The sequence below is a fragment of the Buteo buteo genome, chromosome 2 (assembly GCF_964188355.1).
Source record: "Buteo buteo chromosome 2, bButBut1.hap1.1, whole genome shotgun sequence".
Classification (NCBI taxonomy): Eukaryota; Metazoa; Chordata; class Aves; order Accipitriformes; family Accipitridae; genus Buteo; species Buteo buteo.
In genome coordinates, this window is record NC_134172.1 from 58,747,314 (window position 1) to 58,765,001 (window position 17,688).

At 40.2% G+C, this 17,688-nt stretch overlaps 1 protein-coding gene across 29 annotated transcripts in view; it reads left to right on the forward strand.

Moving 5' to 3' along the window:
- The window catches only part of ARPP21 (cAMP regulated phosphoprotein 21), a 206,041-nt gene that overhangs the window by 111,076 nt on the left and 77,277 nt on the right, over positions 1-17,688 (forward strand). For 22 of the 29 annotated variants that reach the window (XM_075056504.1, XM_075056438.1, XM_075056455.1 and 19 more), the window contains 2 exons: positions 13,843-13,951; positions 15,761-15,862. The exons of 3 other annotated variants lie outside the window; for them this stretch is intronic. In XM_075056504.1, coding sequence (XP_074912605.1) covers positions 13,843-13,951; positions 15,761-15,862 — 211 coding nt within the window. The remainder of the gene's footprint in view (positions 1-13,842; positions 13,952-15,760; positions 15,863-17,688) is intronic. 4 more of the 29 variants (XM_075056416.1, XM_075056423.1, XM_075056431.1 and 1 more) reach the window with 1 other exon arrangement.

The following is a 17,688-nucleotide window of genomic DNA, read 5'->3' on the forward strand; positions in this document are numbered from 1 at the left end:
TAAGCCTGAGCCTTGATAGTTTTATGCAAATTTATGGAGGCGGCCCATAGACAGATATTCTGAAGACTCACATTTTGACAATAAATTATCTCTTTATGGCATTTGGTTTCCAAAGTACTTTAGCTGCATATTGTGGAGAGGGAAGAATATTCTTGTGTGCTCAAGAATTCATAAATTCTGCACTGGCTGTGACTTCTGTGTGTGTGTGTCTGTCTGTTTGGGAAGAGCATGTGACTCTGCAGAGTCGCTGTATGGGCTTGAATAAGCACCTCGTGGTTGAGTGAGGGTTTGTGTCACATCTCTGCTCACACTTGCAGGCGATGAGTCGTTCCTTGGCTCCAGGTAGTGAGGTGCATTTATTCTGTTCAGCAGAGACCTCCCGTGCTCACTGCCCACAGGTGTTTGGAGGCACAAGTGTCAGAAGAGTTAATGGCTTTGAGATGAAGAGGCTGTTTGAGAAAATCTGGTAACAACGGTACCTTAGGGGTGATGTGGTACAGAGTAGGGTCTGTCCAAGAGGGGACTAGGGTATGCATGGGGTGGATGGGAGCATTTCATTTCTTTCATTGACTGGCTGTCTTAGGGCAACGTATATCCACTTCTACATCCCCGTGCCTATAAAGTACCTACTACTCAGGGGTTTGGAATTTGCGAAAGTACTTATTGAAGAGGTCGCAGCTGGAAGGAGGGCTGTGGCTTGTTGTCCATGCTTCTTTACAGAGAGGGGAAAATGATGGTAAAAATGCATTAGGACTTGAATCTCTCTGGGATCACAATACCACAGCTTTTGTGAACTCTCAGTGAAGTATCTTAAAAAATACAGTCAGACCATAATGACAATTTTGCAGTCTGAAGAGTATTTATGGTGAGGAGCTTAATCTAAGGTGCCTTTTTTTTTTTTAATTGGAATTGTGCACAAGTCATACTGGTTTTGAAGCTTTTTTATGAAATGAAATTTTAAAACACAGAGATGACCTCAACTACCCAAATGTTTGTTAACCTTCATAAAGTTAAGTCTCTGTACTCTAGATCTTATTACAGAATAGTGGATTTTTAAAAACAAATTATCTTTCCATATGATTTTTGAAATTAAGTTAAAAAAGGAGAATAACTTTGAAAAATAAATACCATTTTTCATGGTCTCATATCTTACAAAGTCCTGCCTAACTAAATTGTCCAACTTTTGAAGTCTTATTTTCAGCAGTATACATGAGAAAAATTGATCAGAAAACGAGGGAGGATTTTTTTGTTGTTTTAGTTTTATAGTCAAAGAGCTCAAATACTAGTTAACATGGGAAGTCTGTTTTGTTCAGTATGAAACTGCTCTTGTGTCACCATTGCGTCAAATGTATGTTTGTCTGTCATCTGTGTCCACCTGTCATCTATGTAAAGATATAGAGAAATGTACGGGGAACTTAAGACAGTGAAATATGATATAAACAGAAGTTTGGAATGGAGGCAATATACTGGACAGGGCATCCCAAATCAGAGCCAAAAAAGTGTGTGCCACCTTCCATTCTGTATATTCCTCATAATTCCTATCAAACGACTGAAAGTACTTCAGAGTTTTTTGCAGAACTGTTTGTATTATTATACATATCAGTTCAATTAGATTCATTCATTTGATAACCTGGAGATAGGTGGAGAAATGTAGGGGAAGTGTGTCTGGTGCGCTTGGTAAATGAAAAGGGTTTTCATTTGGTTGAGATGATCACCCGTGTGACAAGTATGTCTATACCATAGCCCACGCATGCATTCGTGTACATTTTTATATAAGTGTGAGTGGCAGGATTCACCAGAACTGAGAAGGTGGAGTGCTTATGATATATAATGGTTGTATTTAGACATTTTCATACATTCTGAGGGTGTAACATACCTATTATGAACTTTATACCAATACTCACATCTTCAGTTATGAATAATTTTTTTTCAAGAGCATCAGGAGTTATGATCCTTGTGATATTTGGTTTTCTTCCTACTCTGTTAATATGTAAATGTTAATATAATATTGGCCCAGTCGGAAGTGTGTTTTGGTGCCTTGGAGATATGTCAAAAACTTTGGGCAGTACTTAGATGTTACGTGTATTACAGGGGTTCCTTGTAATCTAGGGTTGAACTGTATCAGCAGAAGGAGACAATGTACAGTATGTACTTTGAGTAACCAACAAGACCTTCATAGTTATGACATACAGTCTGTGTTATTCTGTCTCTTCTGTGTAGGGCTGGTTTGAATTGCAGGCAAAGAAGAAAAGTTCCCTTTGGGTTTCTATTGTGTATACACTGAGTGATCTTGCTGCTGATAACATCTATGCTAGTAGAGGTGCACTGTGCCAGTTTTACCATCTTAAGATAAGAATCTGAACTTTGATACAGGATCCTACAGACATATCAGAAAAATGGCATTCACTGAACATTGGCAATTTCAATGAGGAATAGTTTCTAGAAAATTTTTTTACCCTAGGCTGAAGTGCCAAGAATAATTCCTTGAAGTGCCAAATGTTACCACCTTTGGAGCATGCAGGAAAGTATGCCTTTCCCCTTGACTGCATAAGGTATTCAGTGTAAATGACTCTAGTTTCTTTAAGCAGTTGTTTGCTGATGGGAAAGATGGGCTGTTTTCCACACACAATTCGTAACAACTCTTTTTCAGTTAGGTATGTGGTAGTAGTTACAACTGTGTACCTGAACATGCATATCTTCTTTGTAAAATCTCAGTCAAAGCAATTCAAAGTTTGCCAGAGCCTTTGAAGCACAGTTTTGTCTCCCTGCCCCCCTCCACGTTGTACTATAGAATAGTTACCTGGCAAAGGTTTGCTGTATGGTATTGCATCTGCATTTAAGCACATTATGCTATCCTTGATTATCATATATGTACACACAGTAATGATCTCATGAGAGCAGAATTGCTTTTATGAGGGACATGATGCAGGAAAACATATGTGAACACCATTATTTCTGGTTTTATTTTTTTCATTGGAGTTTTGTATTCCTTTTCTTTCAAGGACTATGGAATCAGCTCCATTCACATTTCCTATTGTAGTTCCTCCTTCCCATCTTCAGTACAGAATAGTTGCTCCTTGACTACTAAGAAGTAAGCAGAAACTGGAGATATCTGCTTTCCCTCTGGTTTACAGTTGCTGTTGCCTGATCAGTATACCAACATCATATGTTATAAATGTGTAGAGAAATATAAGGGTGCATAGTAGATGTATGCAACTACAATGGAAAAAAAGTGTAATTGAGAAATAATACTGTAATTAGCTGAGGCATTTTGTTCCAGTTTAAGATGAACTAATACATTGTGCAACTAAGAATTTAGTAAGAACATCAATAAAACAATAATGTATAATAATAACAACTCTGAGCTTATGTAGCTATATAGTAACATATGTAGCATTTAAGTACTAAAGTCTTCATGGATTTTATTTCTTGACTTTTTCATACAAAAATAATCTGTTTACTTCAGTCTGGGGTTAAATTAGGAACATGATTAGAAAAAAACTTTTTTCCATGCAATAGTAATTGTGTTTAGGATTCAAGAGCCCAGTGTCCCAGTAGTCATTGCTGTGATGCTTAGGTTCTGGCCTTTCCCTCCTTCCTTCCTGGCCTTTCCTGCTGTGGCCGGAGCTGCAGCCCAGAGCTGGGCAGCGCATCCCTACGTGCCAAGAAGGGGAAGGCTTTCACATCCGAGAAGGAGTGGAGAACTTCCCGAGAAACAGAAAAGCATTAAGGGGAATTAGACGTTTTGCATTGAGGTTCAGGAAGTGTCTGCCTCTGGCAGTGGCCTGAGCTTTCTTGTGCACTACAATGCCTCAGCTTCTTACTGCGGGAGAGAGCCATCTGACATGGACTAATTGCCTTTTTTTATCCAGTCACGTGGTGATTGGAGAAGCAATTCAGGGTGTACATATGTTAATAACCGGTAGGGATTTTAGCAAAATCTTACTATTATGCTACAGACATTTGTTTCAGACATAAAGTTGCCACTGTTCTGCTAAATGCATTATTTGAGGTTGTGCATGTTCATCATTTCACTGCTTGATGCTCATCTGGAAGAGATTGAGCTTCTTTTTTTTTCCCAGTAGTCTTTTTTTTTTTTTTTTTTATGTTTGTTTTCTCTATTTTAATGATACTGAATTAGGACAACCTTTTTTCTGAGCAAGCATTCTCTCATTTTAGCCACATGCCTGTTTTATAAGAAAGATACAAAAGAAAAAAACAACTTGCTACACTTGAAGTTGAGCTGAATTTGACCCTTAAATACTGGCTTCATTCTTACTTCGATCAGTGTAAGCCATATACTGGACCCATGGAAATGGCTTACTCTGTAAATGAGATGTTAGCGTTAATGAACCAGTTCTAATAGCTCCAATATTAAATTTTCATCTAATGTATCAAAACTAAATTGTTTGTAATTAAGGTGGACATGTACTTTACAGCTGTTCCATACTGTAATGAAATACTAGTTAAGCATTAATCAGAAGACATCTATGGTATTTCTCTTGTTTGGGGTTTGTTTTTGGTTTTTTTTGTAATCCTTACAATCACACCACTTAATAGTATAAGCTTTGATAAACCTAGAAGGTTATTGTCACCTGCTCTGTGCAGGGAGATGGGAGGTTACACAGGAAGGCAGTGCTATGGAATAGCAAGTAGGTAATTCGGTTGAGGGAAGCTCTTCCTTGCATGAGTAATTAACCCATGTCTTTATTTGCTCATCCAAGCTGTAGCAGGAAAGTGCCCATTAATCAAGATGCCGTTTGGTCATTTATACATTCAAATCACTGGATGGAGATCTGGAAATCTGAAATGGCCCCTATGCTTTCTTCAGAGGTAACTGTATGTCAGTAGTAGCTGAAATAATGTCTTCAAATCTGGGCATTTCAGAAATGAGGTGCTGATATACAAGCAAGTGAATTTTAGAATTGGTCCAAATTGGTTTTAGTAATTGCCTTTTACGCTTCTGTTGCCTGCTCCTTGTTCAATGTAGGAAATATATGATCACTAGAAATGAAAAAAGTATCATGAGTTTTGAGAAACCTTTGTCGTTTCAGTTGTTTCTGCTCGCTGTTTCCAAGGTAGCCTTGTGAGGCTGTCTCTGACAGTTTATTAAAAACAGCTACTCTTATTCAGGCCAGTGATTGTTCAGGGGATGACTTCTGATCCACAAGTCTCCCTGCTGGAGATGGGGAAAAGGTTCATGGCCTGAAGTAGAAGTAAGCACAAGAATTTGTTATGGTATTAATTTGTATGCATGGGGCATTTCAAGAGGATTAATAGTTTCTTCATTAGCCTGTTGGCTTTTGGGGAACCATCTTGCCTTCTTTGGTAGTCTTCAAGTCTTGAATTTGCTTCCTTTTTGTCTCTCTCTTCCTTGATAATTTTTGAACTTCTAAGATAGAAAAATGTAATTTTAAATAGATCACAGCAGTTATGCAACACTGTAATTTTCAGCCACTTACAGAGTATGCCACATCCTTAAAATCAAATATTAATGAATTCCATAATAAACTATGCTACCACTTACAAGCCTCTACTAGCTGGAAATAAATTGGCACTCTGCAGGATGTTCAGTCCCAATAGAGATCCTGAATATCAAGAACTAAATGCAATCCGGGAGAGTGGGAGCAGGAGAAGCAGGTTCCTCAGGTACAGAAGTAATCTTAGTTTGATCATAGGAGGACAGCAGAGCATTTTGAAGCTCCTAAAGTGGTCCCTGTCTGAGAGTGCATGTTGCACTTCAGCCCCATCTAGCAGAAGAGCTGGTGTTTCCATGTGGCCTTGGCCTGCCAGCTTCTCCCCTGTGTTCAGAGCTAGATTCCCATGTTCTGGGCCAAAAATAGTGGACCAAATATTGAAGCCTGTACTCAGGCAGACTCTTGGGGAGTCAAGATGTACTGGGCTTTTTCATCCATACGTTAAAACAGGATGACTTTCTGGAATTAAGCTTTAGGAAAGCTTGTGAGGGTCATGACTTGTATGAGGATACCGCAACATTAGGTCAGGTTCTTTAAATACTGTCTACTTTGAAAGCCTTCAAGATCTGGCCCTGTGCTTGGTCCACACACAGAATGACTTGGCACGGAAGAGATTTGATGTACGTCCTGCAACCTTTAGCTTCATCATGGTTTGCATAATGGAAAACACTCCTGGTGCCAGCCCCACTGCAATTGTGCTGCTGGGGTACTAGAACTGAGCATCTTGAAGGGTGGGCAAGAGTGACAGAATAAACCTCACACTCGTTGAACGAAAAATGCAGGGAGACGTTGCTTCCATGTGGCATTACTGGCTCTTTCTTTCAGTCCTGCCAGACTTCTCTGCAACCCCAGTTAGAGGGGGAGAATGCCTGCAGAAATAACTTGTGACTTTTCACATCCTTGTTTAGTAATAAATACAGAATGTGATTAGAGTCCAGATGCTGTTCTGAAAAAAATGTTAGAGAATGTACCAGGAAAAATGTAGCATTTAGTGTTTGAGATGATTTTTTTCCCCCTGTGCTACAGAAAAGGCAGCACCTTGAAGGAACTGTCTTGTACGGGGTTGATTTTTTTTGATGGCTTTTAATGTGCTTTTATCATCATAACAGAAGTTCTTAGTGACTCATACTATAAAAGCAGCAATCTGTTAATGAGGCATTTACCTTCAAATGCTTGAAATGCCATCTTGAGTGGTTTTAAGTATTAAGTTGTGATAATATAACTGCACTGTACTTTAACAATTATCTGTATTTAAATTCCCACTCTGACTTTTTGAAACTGTTTTTTAGCATCCATCAGCCCCTAAATACAGAAAACCTATTTGAAGGCTGTAATTTCAGGCCCTCATTCTTGAAACACATTGTTCTGAGATAATTTAATCAAATATAACCTATAGGGCTGGAATTCTGTCTTTCGTCTTTAAGTTGGGGCCTTTTGACAATGATGATATTTGCTTCCAAGTTCTGTAAGTTCTTGAACTCTCAGAATACGTTCCCATGTCTCCATGATCAAAACAGTCATTTGTACTGCAGATAATAGAGTTTTGGCCCGCAAGGTAAAGCAAAGAAACAGTAATGCTTATGTAGTTTTACTGTGGCGGTAATGCAGAGCCCTAGGAGAGCCTCCAGCATAAAACCAAAAAAAGCACAGCAGGCAGATGTAGTAGATATTCACAAACTAGCAAAGCAAGAAAGGCCACCATACTGTGTCACAGCGTGCCTTCAAAATAGAGGCCAACGTGATGTTGGACTGAGCAGTCGGTTTAATTAAAGACAAGTGCAAATAACAGGAAAACACTATTAAACCAGGAAAACACCATTAAACCATCAGAACACCTGCATAAGAGTGCCCTAAATCTTCACAACTTCTCTGAATCTTCTCAGCAGCCGCGCTTCTTTCCCTCTTTCACCATCCTGTTGCTCTCCTGATGGCATCCTCGTGTAAGAACACTTTGTCAGGTATTCATTTTGTTTGCCAGATGATGATCCTACGGGTACCCAGGGGTGGTGTTTTGCCTGTTCCTAGCCCCATTACCCTACCTATCTTTCACTTTGTGTTGTCACTCATTCAGGAGAGGAGTATTAACTTGCTGTCCCCCATTACGTGCATTAAATGAACACTGCATTGCAAACACAAAGTTCACTTTTTTAGACTCTTGCACACCGCAGCGATCTCCACTTTTGAACTCACATTCCCATATTGCATTCTTTCAGACAGCTGCTTCTCTATTACCTGTGAGGCTTTTGCAGATGACCTGTGCTACAGCTCTTGCTAGGGTTTGTTTTTTTTTTTTTTTTTAGCTACATTAGGGCGCTGTACTGGGAAACCCATCTTTTCCACACATGGTGAGGTTGTTGCTTCTTTTGAAAGGCATCTTGCAACAGCCTGTGCACTGTGGTGCTGTCAGAAACATATGCCTCATAATAAAGATTTATGTGCTGTATATAAGTCAGCCCTGACAATACCAGACTGTTTGTGTGCTCTGCTAATACAGTGATTTAAGTCTTCAGAACCATAACATTCAAAGCTCATGCTTGTCTCTTTCCATTTGTCCTTTTGGTGTGGTATCTGTGTTTCCTGTTTCTTAGCCAGTTATTTCAGAGCTAATTAACTTATTTTAAATGAGTGCAGATTTCCCCCCCGCACCTGGTATTTCATTTCTTATCTCCCATGCAAATGGAGATCTATGAAACTGCATTAGTTTACCTCTAAACATGGCAGACGCAAGGAAATGCCCTGTGACTTCCTTAGTCTGTGTATCCTGATAACTATTACCACTCTGCAACATGTTTTTAAAATCTGTAATTTGATTACATATTGAATACCTGGTTAAGGTACTTACTTAGGTTTTGGGGCTTTTTCCATTACTACTTTACAGCAGTTGACTTGGAATCAAAAGCATTGAATAAGCACGTGATAGGGACTCTCCTTAAAGAGTCCATATAAAAAATATGCCTGAGGGCTGAACACTGTTTTCTGTCATACAGATATAAATTGAGAGAAACTCTACTAAAGTGAACGGAAGTAGCTCACATTAAAATCACCATAATCATAATAGGAAAAAATCTTATAATGGATGTTGCTATCAAAATCTTAACTTCTGTTTTTTCTGCTTTCTGACACAAATGTTTTGCTGCTTATTCTAGCATTACCATTTCCAAAATATAGGCTTCATTGTAAGGAATGAGTCCGGAAAAGTGTCTTTGTTGCGGCCTTGCTTAAGTAGGGATGCAGATGGCTTTTAAGTAACTATAAAATGAGAGAGGTAAATGATAATGGCCAACTTGGAAAAGAAAAAGCAGACACAAAAAACATCTAAAAGAGTTAGTGGTGGAGCTTTGTTCTGCTATAGATCTGTTCCTATATATCTGACTCGGTGTTTTATAAAATAACAGCATGGTTGAGGTTGGAAGGGACCTTTGGAGGTCAACTTGTCCAACCCACCCTGCTTAAGCAGGACCACCTAGAGCCAGTTGCCCAGGACCAACCCGAGGATGGAGGCTCCACCACCTCTCTGGGCAACCTGTGCCAGTGCTTGGTCACCCTCCCAGTGAAAGTATTCCAAGCACAGAAATAAGAAGCTTGACCCTTATCTCGAAGTGACCGTTATAACGATCTCCCAACACAAAAATGAGGCTGAAAGAGTTGAAATGATCATTGGCTGCATGAGAAGGAGCACAGCTGCTAGAAAGGCGAAAGCAGTATTTCCTGAATACTCTCCATCAGTCTGGACCTGATATTGCAGTGAAGTATGTAGAAGTGCTCCTGAACCAGGGAAAAACACTGGATAGGAGGCTTAATGATGCCTGTTACATACTGTTCTGGCAATTGGGTGAACTAATCACTCACTAAAAAGTTATTTTGTAATCCATCCTCTCCCTCTTTTCACTGTGAAGGAAAATGGATTAGGAAAAGGTTTCCAAAGATTTTGAGCGATGGGAGCAGACTTTGCAGAAGTCTGCAGATGCTCAGAGAGTTTTGGGAAACTTTTTGTGGTGAAAGGTTTGGGTGCTGCAGGACACCTACTGAAGTGGTTCCCTGTAGGTATCCTGCCAGCACCTACCTGAGTAGCACGGTGCTGCCTTGCTAGCAGGATGGAGAAGAGAGGCCGTCTTGGCTGCTGAAAGGGCCTATGCATTCTGGCAGATCTCGGGTTGAGAAGGGGGCTGCGCAGCTGCCTGAGGATGCGCAACAAAGAGCACTAACTTATTCTGAGATACAGTTCCTCTTAAACACTCAGAGCACCTGATCAAAAGCTTTACCAGGCGGGAGCAAATGCGTTGTGTGTTTTGTTCTCAAACACATTGCCAGGAAGATGGCTGAGCTACCTGACAACTTCTAGGAAATAGGCGATTGTGTTTTTGTGAAGGTATGTTTTTAGAGCACAGATGTTTTGCTTCCACCCATACTGCCAAGCAAGAAAAATGTGGATGGTCAAAAGGTTATATTAAATAAAAACAAAACAAACACACCCCTCAAACTTTACAGTTTTTTAGCCTATACGATTTCCCCTTCCCCATGTGTTGGTTTCTGAGCCTTTAAGTTATAATTGGGTCATACTTTCTGTTTTTCTCAGTACAGTCCCCTAATTGCAAAAGTCATATTGACTTAACAGGGAATTGGTATTTCCTCAGTAAGCTTTTTTGGAGTAGTGGGGTTTGATGTTCTCAAGTGATCCACTGATTCCAGACATGGGGCTAAATGAAATACTGAATGTCATACAGGTGGGCAGCATGCTTTGTAAGCATACGTTTGCACGTCTGTTTTCTTGTACATAGTTGTTAGCACGTAGATGGGTGTACTGTGGCCAGGATCAACCCACCAATATAGGATAGATATTGCACGTTGTTTTGTTTGGGTTTTTTTTGTTTGGTTGGTTGGTTTTTTTTTTCAGAAGATCCATAAACAGTTAGAGTACTTGAGTTAGTGTTAAGGTCTTCAGAAGTACCCAGTGTCTCTTCAAAAAGGCTATGCAAATCCCATTTTTACCACTTAAAGTTAAACTGAGGTGTGGTTAGGATTTGAAGGTGTAACTTGGGTAACCAGGGTGGTAATAGTGCATAAGTTCCTGATTTTAAATGGGTTTGTAATAATGATTGTAAACCACACTTTGACTTGAGTAAGATCTTAATTTATGCCAGTACTGAAAATAAGCTTGATAAATTCCTTCCCTTACATGCACAACCACCATTTGGTATATCGTGCAGACTCTACTACTGACAGTATCAGGGCTAAAAAAGCTCAGAAGAGAAGTAAATGTGATTGTTATTAATTTAGGACTCACATGAGATGAATCGACTGTATCTGCTGTATTACTGTAACTATATACTGTATTAGTATATTGAAAGTATCCTGCATCTTACTCAAAATTGCATACTATTTTCTTCCATTTTTAAGCAATTGATTCACCTGCAAATTCATAAACTAATGCAACAGATTTCCTCAGAGTAACCACAAGGTCTCTGCTTCCTTTTAGCAAATGCATTATACGGTTACAGGGAACTTTAAAGCTGTGAATGTGGAACTTGCACTGACTTCCATCAGAGGACTAGACCCAAATCTTTGCAGAGTCGTCCTCTTCTCTACCCAATTGATTATGATTAGAGCATTTGGTTCCACTTACTGGTTTTAAACATTGTTTGCCATCTGTATCCTACTAATAATACAATTTTGCAACAGATGTTAAAAAAGAAAATGCAGTAAACAGTATTGAAGAAAAAAACAGAAACGCGTAAATATCACTGCACTCTGATATCTTCTTTAAAATAGGTAGTTTACATATCTTTCACCTAAATATCCTTTTCTGATTTTTAATGTTTGAGGAAGGCATGCAAGTCGGTGTGCCTGAAGATAATTGTTGCTGTGGTATCCTATTTCTCACCTGACAGTCTTCCCTCAGGCTTTGCATCCTTATTAACTGAGCTGGTCGTGCTGTTTGCAGCCTCACTGTTAATGGTGACCTAGAGTTGCAGTGATGACTGGGAGGGAGGGACCTTCTCATGGTGCTGGTAGTACCATGGCGCTCTATAATGCTCTGCACGTTTGCAGAGTCTCTCTGCCCAGGCAAACTTCTTTTCACAAATGGAGATTATTCACCTACTGGGCTTGTAGACTAATTTTATTAACAGGCACATACCGGATCATTAGTTTAGGCTCGTGGCTTGATCTCACGCTTCTCCTCTTGTCTTCTGACAAATGGAAATATTTTCTTAATAGTAAATGAAGTGAAAATGGGATTAAAACATGAAAATAATGCTGTGAAGCATGAAAACCATGTTGTTGTTTAAACAAGTTAGTAGTTGGACGAGACACTTTCCCAAACTGCTTTTTCAAGCTTTTTTTTCTCTCTAATTTTTGATTACTTTTTTTCCTCTGCATTTTAAAATCCCAGTTATTTATTATGCTTGATATATAGTTTATTAGATGTTCAGCACATAGTTTACAACTATACATTTTACACTGATAGTACAATTGCATAAATTTTGTTCGTGCTTTAGGATGTAAAACCAGAAAAATAACATTCCTCAGCTGGTCCTGTCAAAGCAGAATATTTGAGGGAACGAATCTTTGTTTCCGGCTGTGCAGGCACAGTGCTCATTAATGGGAGCAAAGGCAGAACAACCTACCTCGCAATCCATTAATGGGGCTTTGTAGCCTTTCTGTTTATGAGGAAACATCACTAATGAACCATTAGGTTAGAAAACTGTGAGGAGAGCCATGTTCCTCTGGGCTTTCCCAAAAGAAGACTAGTAGGGCATCCAGAGAGTCTGCTGACTTTCATGTGTTGGGCCGTATATCCGTTAGTGCTAGTGCCTACGGATGATGGACAAAGGTTTCTTGAATTCTCAAAATCTGTGGAAATGGGGCCAGTATGTTTTGTCGCTTTGTCACAAAAATGCAAATTGTAAGCAGAAGTGGGAGTCCTTCAAATTTATGCAGAAAAGAAAGGCAGGAGAGCTGCTGTTTCTTCATATTGTATTTCTAACAGTTCATTACAAGTATTTCCTGCACATCTGACAATGAATTGTAATGGGCTGTAAGTATGGCAGGAATATGTGCTGTATTTTGATTTGAAATCCATTGCTAATTACTTAAGTGCAAATCTGAATGCTATAACAACAAAATGGTGGCCGATTTACGCATCTGGTTTAATTTTCCATTCTGAAAAAAGGTGAAGCTGAGGTTTCTGTTTTAAAGTTTTTAGAGGACATTTATTTACAAAGTCACTGACTTCTGTAAATTCTACCTTTTGATTTTTTCACAGTTGGTCCATTAATGTTAGTGGAAACTTCATGTCTTGTTTATGTAGGTCTCTAGACATGAGCATCTCCTACCAGTACCGCAGGTGGCAGCTCCTTCAGCACAGAGTATAAGGTTTGCGTTCCCTGATAGAAACCTCACGGTGTGACACAGCATTATTACTGCTTTTAAAAAACAACTTGTGAGTTAGCAGCCCCTCCGCTGGGTGATAGCAGTGTATGAATCACAGCTCAGTTGTCAAAGCTGTTGGCCACCCTATCAACATCAGTGGGGCTTAAAACATTATGGGTTTGGGTCTGGGAGTGGTGCAGGCTGGAGTGTTATTTATTGATAGTGACCAGCTCAGTGACATGAGAAGTTTCTTAAAATTTGCTTTTTCCACAAGGTGAGGTGACATGAGATGCTGCTTTTTGCACAAGGTGAAAAGGTGGAACAGCATCCTACCAGCTTACGCACCTGAAAATGTTGAGCTTTTAACCAGTGGGGTTTGGCTTTTATAAATAAATAAATAAATGGGTGGATGGGTTTACGTTGATGAACTAATTGACGCTTTATGATTGTTCTGAAGTATTTTCCCCACTTAATGGTGATGAGATAATATTTTGTTTAAGTAAAACACCATCAGTCCCTCCCATTACCAGTTTTGTTTATCAGGAGCGAGGAAACTCTTGGGGTTTTTTGGTTGGTTGGTTGGGTTTTTTTAAGATTTCTATCAGTTTTTCCTTACTTTCAAAGGTGGATGGGCTTCACTAAGTGGCAGCGTTGCCGGAGGTCACAGCTACTGAAGGAAGCAAATTAACATACAGTATGTTGATTTGTTTTCCCTGTCCTTCAGTCACAGTGAGGAGACTCTAAATATTTCAGTGACTGAGACTTTGGATTCCCACTCCTTGCTACACAACAACAACAAAAGCTATTTATAGCAATAACAGTTAGCAGCGATACAGCAGCCTCAGACAGCTATAGGCAGCGTCTCGCCATGACCACAAATGTTAACTGCTTTTGCACTGAATGCCTCTGTGAAAACAAAGAGCACTGAGAAATAAAGATCAAAGCAAAACCAAAAGAAAGATTTTTTTATTGCTATGTTTTACTTTGCTGGCAGACCAGAGCAAAGGTTTTCTGAACATTTAAAAGATGAAAAAGGTGAAGAATCCCAGAAGCGATTTATCTTGAAGCGAGATAACTCTAGTATTGATAAAGAAGACAATCAGGTTGGTTCTCGGTTCGAGAGTTGCTGAAATTTGTTCTGTTTTTGAAGGTGGGCTGACTGATGTTATTGTTGTTCTTTTGTTGTTGCTCTCCTCCTCCTCCCCTGCCCTCCTGCCCCCCTTCCCGCCTCCTTTGGCGTACGTACCACCGTGGGTAGCATCGAGCCCCGGCGTGGCTGCTTCAGCCGTGGCAGTGTGTGGGTTTGCATGGGTGGTTTGCTTGGCGCAGTACTTGCTGCATGTCCACGGGAGGGGGAATGCCAGCGGCTCCGGGCTGCGTGGAAGGCTGTGTCAGTCGCATTTCTCAATGTATCACCTAACTATGGCAGTTGTTCCACTCCCTACAGCTTCCTCCTTCTGTTGTACCCATTCAGAGTTGAATATCAGTATGGACTGATCATAAACTGATATAGCCCAAAAAGGAGAGAAGAAAAAAAAAATTAAAAAAAAAATGCCCCAAAAAAACATGTGATGGTGAGGCCAGGCTGTTTTTTTTTTTTAAACCATCCTAAATTAAGTTTTGACCAAAAATAAATCAGTTTCATCTTTTAGTTCCCTCCCTCCTCCTGTGCCCTTACCACCTTTTACTGTCTGTGTAACTTACTTGCTTGTTGTGCATGTACTGTGGCAGACGTTCCCCCTCTGTGTTGCCTGTGCCCATAACACTACCTTGCTGTAGGTGAGCCCAATGAGTAGGGGAACGCCAGGGAAATGTGTGTGTTCGTGCTGCTTTTAAAAGCAGGTGTTGTGCTGTTTCAATCCAATGCAAGCTGTGTACGTGGAATACATTAACAAAAAAATTTAAAAAGGGTTCTGATGTGAATTGCTTTTATGAGAAAATTCTCACAGGTAAGAAGACAGCGTATGTTTTCTTTGCTTAGGTTATATTTGTGGAGGGACCTGCCAGTGAGTCTCTCGTTGCCACTCTCCTCATGTTTTCAGTAAAGGACTGATTTTTCCTTTCTTTTTTCCCCTTCCCTGCCTCCCCTCCTTTTTTTCCTTGACTTTCAGTTGTACATAGCAGCCTTGCCAGTTATGCTGCATCTGAGTTGGTTTCGAAAACAAACCCCAAGCATTTTCAGGGTGTGGTGAACATGGGGGTCAGCCAAAGGAAAGCAGCATGACCTATCTCATTAGGTGCTGGGGTGCAGGGGGAGAAGGAGCAGTACTTGAAACCCAATTGCCAAAGAAGAGTTTCTTGCTGGAGGTCCTCTTCTCCTCTCCTCCCCCCCATGGCACAGCCATTTCCTGCACTGTTGTTTACCAAGAGGCCCTTCGTTTCCCAGCAAAACTGAAGTCTGAGGGTTCCTTATGGTGTGGAAATGGTTAAAACTGTCGTACCAAATATTTGGGACTTCTTCTCTTTGTACATGTAGGCTGGGGGGTTTCTACTAGGGTTTGCAGTTTAGCTCTTGCATCCTAGTTTCCCTTTTTTCTTCCTCAATTTTGTAGGTAGCCCAGAGCTGCCTGCCCTCCTGCTCCTTGCAGCCTGTAGGAAAGTCGAGAAATCTTAGCAGTTGAGAGCAATGGCACTTAGGCTTGGGGTGAGAACACCCAATTTTAGAACGCCGGGTCCACAAAAGCCGTGCAGAAAACCTTATTTCGGCCACCCGCTCTACGAACCCACATACAGTATCTAACTGGAAACCCTCAGGTGCCCAGCCTTGCAGGGCGCTTCGTGCAGGAACGACAGCTATCGTTTTCATGCTTCATTTGTTTAAGTGAACATTTATTATTCTCAGCTGACAGTTACTTAATGGCAGTTTTTAACAGCTCAACTTATATAACCCTCCTGGTTTTCTTTCTGCTCAGCAAAACAGAATTCTTCCATTTAGAGATGACAGACGAAGTAAATCAATTGAAGAGAGAGAAGAGGAGTATCAGAGAGTGAGGGAGAGAATATTTGCACAAGATGTGAGTAGTTGTTTTAATTGCCTCTTTAGTGCCATACCTTTGCCAGTAGTCAGACAGTCTTGCCCCCCTCCGACACGAACACTGCAGCTGGACTTGCTCTGTGGAGCTGGAGGTGACAGGGAAGGGCGATTGGCGCAGAGGGTCCAAGAGGAGCTGGAGAGGTGTGGAGACTGGCTTCTGGAGAGCAAGGTGATGAGAGTTGCAGGGAGAAGGGTAGAGGAGAGATCAGGCCCAGCATGTTGTCTGGGGAGTGCTTATCCTGTTTCTTTGAATGTTCATGTTCGTGTGGTCTAGGTTTCCTTCTTTTTTCCTTCTCTTTTGCCAACCAAAGAGCAGTGATTTAAATGGACACTCTCAATAATTTTAAATAGTTGTGTTATTTCATATTTGTTTCAAGCTGGATCAAATTTTGTAAGTGTCCTTCTGCAGAGCCTCATAGTGGTCTTGTTTCTTTGGGCCAGTGCTATAGCACTAAGATACTAAGAACAAAGAAAAGCCAGAGGTTAAACATGGCGTTGCACAGGGTTTTTGAAATGACCGATTAAGGAACTGTATTTCTACCATCAGAAAGAGTCGGTCACAGTGTTGATGATTTTGTTCTGACAGGAATAAAAGAAAATAAGCATTATAATTCCTGCCTTTGCTGAAAAATCAGAACTTACACAAGAAGCTACATTGCTAGAGGAAAACATTTAAATAGGAAACATTTGTGAGCAATACCTCATGTTCCTGAAAAAGGAAGAAAATTATCATTTGCTATAATACTGTAGTGATGGGGTCCTAAAAGGAAAAAAAGAAAAAAGTCAACATTTTATTGTTTTATCTCACATCTCAATGGGAGCTCTGCCACTTAGCGGAATATGGGAATAAACCCAATTAAAACTATTCCTAAAAATCATATTTGGCAGTGTCCTTTTAAATTAAAACTGTTCATGTGTTGCAGGGCTAATAGTATTATTTTAGATAGCCTTTTATTTTGCTCTGGTTTTGGAGTTGAACACATCCACGTTATTTTTCTTTAGCAGAATATATTGCATAGTTTTAAGGTGTGTGTTGTCTCACTTGTGATTAAGTAATTTTACTTTTCAATAAGTAGCTTGCCACATCTGAATGTTTTTAGCCTCGTTTTTTCTCTCTTAACTGAGACAATTCCAGTAAAAGCAGAGGCCCTTTGGTTTATGTTTTGCTTTCAGCATTGTGGGTCTGATGTAAATACTGTCACAGTATATATGGTAGAGTTACTGAGTTGTTCAAGGGCTGCAAAAGCCTCTTTGCAACCTGTTTGCTATATGAAAGTTGCTGTTTCTGGCTTACAACAAAGGAGCTTGTGCAAAACCAAATAATCTTTGGGTTTTGAAGCAGACTCCAAGTGAGGCAAAATGTTCTTTAAAAATACCCTATGGAAAGTTGTTGCCAAAATAATGCAGTTTCTATCACAGGCAGCAGCTAGAAATGCCAGGCTGGGAAGTGGAGGTGGCTGGAAAAGTGTGCTGAAACTCGCTCCACAATGTGCTGATGCTGTTATCTTTAGATACTTGAGTTTTAAAGACAGGCAAGCAGTGAGCATTTTAATTGCCCACAGCAGGAGGTTGTTGTGGTCCATTGGGTTAGCATCTCCGAGTGACAAGACCTAAGTAACAGTGTGGTTTGTGGCAGGCATTTTAAATGGATTGGGAGTGAGCATTTTTAAAGATCAGCGATGTTAGATATCTCTCCCTCTCTCTCTCATATCCACTCATTTGCTCTCTCTCTCTGCTATTGCAGGTGTTAGTGAGCACCATAGTGCAGTGAATTTCAGCAAGCTGTACTAATAATATTAACAGGAA